This window comes from Patiria miniata, unplaced genomic scaffold, assembly GCF_015706575.1.
Source record: "Patiria miniata isolate m_02_andy unplaced genomic scaffold, ASM1570657v1 HiC_scaffold_10, whole genome shotgun sequence".
Lineage (NCBI taxonomy): Eukaryota > Metazoa > Echinodermata > Asteroidea > Valvatida > Asterinidae > Patiria > Patiria miniata.
The window spans coordinates 16,017,721-16,022,370 of NW_024037048.1; the positions used below are offsets into that span (position 1 = coordinate 16,017,721).

The 4,650-nt window shown below is 39.8% G+C and overlaps 1 protein-coding gene across 1 annotated transcript; it reads right to left on the reverse strand.

The window, feature by feature from the left end:
* Positions 1 to 306: 306 nt before the first annotated feature.
* LOC119733932 (collagen alpha-1(VIII) chain-like) lies at positions 307 to 1,107 on the reverse strand. The gene has a single exon (XM_038207296.1). It carries the CDS (start codon positions 1,105 to 1,107, stop codon positions 307 to 309), a length of 801 nt encoding a protein of 266 aa, XP_038063224.1.
* Between the last annotated feature and the right edge of the window lie 3,543 nt (positions 1,108 to 4,650).

Sequence of the window (4,650 nt, forward strand, 5' to 3'; positions counted from 1 at the left end):
CCGATAAGCCTACAATGGGTACCCCAAAAAAATTCGTCAAAAAACTTAACGCATACTTTTCACCATATCTCAATACTCATGCATAAAGCAAAATATTTTGTTTTGCAAGAATTTAAAAAAATGGTGAATCCATTTTTGTATACAGATCGGCGCATGCGCAATGCAAAACCATTAATAATAATATTTTGTGACATTGTCATTGAACATTATTTGTTTTAATTCATTGGTTATTGTTTCGGCAAAATGGAAAGCGATTAAAAAAATCAGCAACACGATGCTCGTGTATCTTTATGTGTTGGATTGTGTTTATTCGGGGTAAAGGAGGAAGCCACTGAATGAGGTCCTGTGATCGGAACCACTATACGCCATACCGTACATCGTGAGATACATCGTATCTCCACGCCGCAGAACCACCACCGCGCTCCCAGACACCTGCTCAATGTGACTTGAATCAGTGCTATGGCCAGCGACAACCACGTCGCCGTTCTTCCGGAGCTGAACGTACAGGTTGCTGCTGGAAGAATATTTGTTCACAGAAAACATGAACACGTAGGTGCCCGGCACACCACACGTGAACGTGCCGGTCTCGAGATCGAAGCTGGTACCCGGCAGAAGCGTCTCGGTCGCCTGGAAGGGCAAACGGGTGTCGTCACTCGTAGAGGTATCCGAGGCGCTCGTCCTCACCACGGTGAATGCTACCCGCTGGTTGGAGTCGTCTGGTGTCTCCCCTGGCTCACCCTTTTGACCTTTGACACCAGTTTCCCCCGTTGGACCTACAACACCTGGGACTCCTCTTGGACCGATTTTTCCGGGCTGGCCTATGCCTTCGTCCCCTTGAGGCCCAGCTGCTCCACGCTCACCCATAGGTCCACTCTGTCCAATATCACCCTTTTGACCTGGCTCGCCCTTTGACCCTGGCTGACCTAGGGACCCAGGTAAACCTGGTATTCCGGGAATTGCAGCCGGCCCCTGGCAGCACATCGGACACGCCTGAGACGCAGGACCATCACCGTCCGAGGGAACCGGCCCAGTAACGGAAGCTCGGAGGTTGACGGAGTTACCCAGAAGGAGGGCGATTGAAAGAACGGTTGCCACGCAGATCTTCATTCTGTACGTAAATAAAGCATGAAACTAAACCAAATCAGGTGAGATTTTTTTCTTCAATAAAATAGTTTTTAAAAAAGGGAAGAGTAGTGAAAAATATTGAGGTTTGATAAACAGGAGAACTAGTCTAAAATTCATGACAATCCGCCGTCAGATTTGAAGAAAAAAAAACCCAAAAAAATTAGATTGGAGGAATCATTGTTCGAAGAATGTTTTCTTTGTTATATAACAGTGGCGTATGAGGGGTCAAGGGGCTAACATTTATGAAAAGCCTAGTTTATAAAACCGGTTGTCATGGCAACCCATCGAATCGATTTTTTTTATTTCGCCCGCCATGAGTTAAGAAAGGTCACGAAAATGCATTCCGATAGGGCGAAGCGTTCCTGAGCTGTAGTATTTTTTTTTTTGGGGGGGGGACGGATTACATCTTGCCCCTTCCCCGGTCCTGATAGAATCATTAATTAAACCTCACCACACCCACCTCGATGGTTCGTTCTTGAAGATCAGGTCCAAGAAGAGATCACAAGGAATTCAGTGTAGGCTGAAAAAAACATACAAACGAATACTGGTTAAGTTACTATTTTATTATCATTTAAGATAAATGAGTGAGATTTTTTTCTCATTGGGATACATTGCCACTCAAAAACAGGATACTCACCAAGTTATTAGGGTCAAGTAATTAAAATAGTAGGTTTTCTCGGCCGAATTCGTCAAGAAAAACAACCTGTTTTAATGTCGCATTGTTCAATTTCTCTGGAATTGACTGATTCGTGAAATAAGCTTTCAATTTGTTTACACGTTATTATTGAAACGATTTTTTTTTTCAAATTAATTTTTGTGAAGACATGAATCTTTTTTTGAGACACTAGTAACTCGGTCAAAAGTTCGTTGGCATTCTAAGCTTTTGTTGCACTTGTCCAGGCAAATTTACTTTTAACTCCAGTTCACTATGAGTTTTAAAGCAGAAATGAACTTTTTCATTCACTATGAAATATTATAGGGTTTCGCACCCAATTTCATACTTTGCTAATAATAATAATAAAACAAAATCAAAATCGCATTAAACATGCAGACCTTTTCACACCCGGTTGAACTTTAATAGCGACAGCTCAAAATATTTGAGGGTATTCTTCATTCACGCGTGAAAAGTAAGCAACACATTACGCGACTTGTGCATTGAATTTCTTGTGCTTTAAATTTCAGTCCCGCTCGGGAATTCACTTTGATGCATACGTTTACAAAAGTCACACAGTTCAATGATATTTGGAAGTTGCATTAGCAAGATATTGTGTTATAGTGATACAACAGAGTATAAAATGACATGGCTTTTGACAAGTTTGGATTAAGGAATGTACAGCTATTTCAAAGATTGGAATGCCTGGGAAGGGAATATGAAAAAAAGCAGAACAGAACTGTATCAATGTAAAGTGTCAAAGTGATAGAAGGAAATACATTTAGAACACTCGCCGATAAAATACTATGTGAAAATACAGATTTTTATGTAAGGACAATTAAGTGACCAGTTTATAAATTGTTGTAATCACTCTTTGGAAATAAAAAAAAATAAAAAAAATCATATAAATTTGTGGGTTTTTTGTATGGCCAACACGATTGGCGATTCGCGAATTGCAAATTAAATGGACTTCTTATTCCACTGCACTTTCGTTAAAAATGAATACTTCCTCTTACAGATTCGCCTACACTCAGTGCAAAAACCAACAAAAGAAATGGATTTTCTTTTGCACGAAAAAGTTGCCTACACGCTTTGGTGGGTGTAAAATATTTTTTAAAAATCGAATGCGCTAACTGCGACCTTTTGCAATGTAATGAACAGTCTCTCTTATTGGACGAAAAGTTGCGAAATTGGACGGAAAAAACTATGATTCCCGAAGTTGATAACAATCACAACCGAATTACAAAGTGATGAACGATCAAGAAAATTAGGACAACGGTTGCGAACACAATTCCGATTTTAAAAATAAATAAAAGAAGACAAATTCCAAAGAATCTGATTACACAGCAACTAAATATTGGTGTGATCAATATTTGTTTTCATCTTAGTTCTCTTTTTTTGCCAACTGATGTACCTGCAAAAAAAAATGTGAAGGAAATTTCAGCGTGTTTCCGCTATAAGTTCGAGGCACCCTGATGAGTTTAACGAGGAATTTGCAAAGACTGCAGGCCAAAATGTCTGGCACAGTTCTACGGTGGGTGTTATTGGAAGGGAGTATCACTCGAGGGATGTTTTCTCTTAAAATTTTGACCAAAAGATGTATAAATATAGAGAAAAAATACAGTCTCCCACCAAAATCACTGCTCTGTTCTGATGATTGAGTGAGGAAAATGTCAAATAACAGACACTCACCTCGATGTAACGTTCTTGAATTCTATCACGAAGGGAATCCTCAACACTCAGCAGATTGCGAGCTGGAAATAACACCAACGAAAACGAGTCATTGAAAATCCGCTGGGAGGTATCTTGGGGGCTGTTGGGGGAGGCATAGCTGAATTTCACAAGTAAAACACCCCCAGATCAAAATCTCTGTCGGGCGAAATGTGATCTGGATTGATAATATATTTTTTAAGTGGAATGCGTCATGCATGCAACGGCCCTGAACAGACCCACGCACGAGCAACAATATTCATGTCTTCTTTGAAGGATTTAATATTTTCGAATCAAACGCAGTAACTACCAAAACAAATGCCCAGATTTTCTGAGAGAAATCTGTATGCAAAAAGAATTTAAGGCCACGTAGGATCATTTGCAATTGCCCGAAAAAGTACATTTAATGACAGAAACCTTGCAATGCTGAGAGTGAAAATAAGACTGGTATCAAATACCCGGTGAAAGTATTTCGCCTGATATATCGGTTGAAAACTTTGCAGGTGTTTTTAAAATTAAAAAAGAATAGTTAAGGTGTTATAAAGCACGGAATCAAGTAACGAGATCCAACAAAATAGTGCATACGTTTTCTCTGCTTTTTCTCAATGATAGTATCCACTGAGCTGAAACTTCAACAGGTTAGTTGCGACCTTCTTAAGTTTTTAAGCCATTTTGTTGCTTCTCACGAAAAAAGATTCAAAAGCAAATAATCCTATATTTTTTCTTTTTTAAATTGCTTGCATTTGAAATTGTAGGAATCACAATGAGCATACATTTTCTGCATTATCAAGGACAATCGATCTCATACCAAGGAAGTAGCGGCGGAAATCAGGTGGGCACCGCAGTCAAGGTACGGTCGTTACAAAAATAATTATGTTCCGGATTGGAAATCAGCGCACCGGTTTGACTACTAGCATCATCCCCGATTTGTTTGTTAACCGAATAAGGCCCCCCCAAAAAGTCTCCGGTTTCTGGTATGGAGCTTGCCCAAAAAGCGGTGCGGCGACGCGGCTTTTTTTTTTTTTTACCTGATTTTTTTGCTTCAAATGTCGGCTGATGACTGCAAAAGGTTGCCCGACTAAACTTAGTGCAAATATAATGGGAGTCCAGAGAGGCCACATAAAGCTTATTCACGATCATAACCCCATCTTAAAACACGTTAA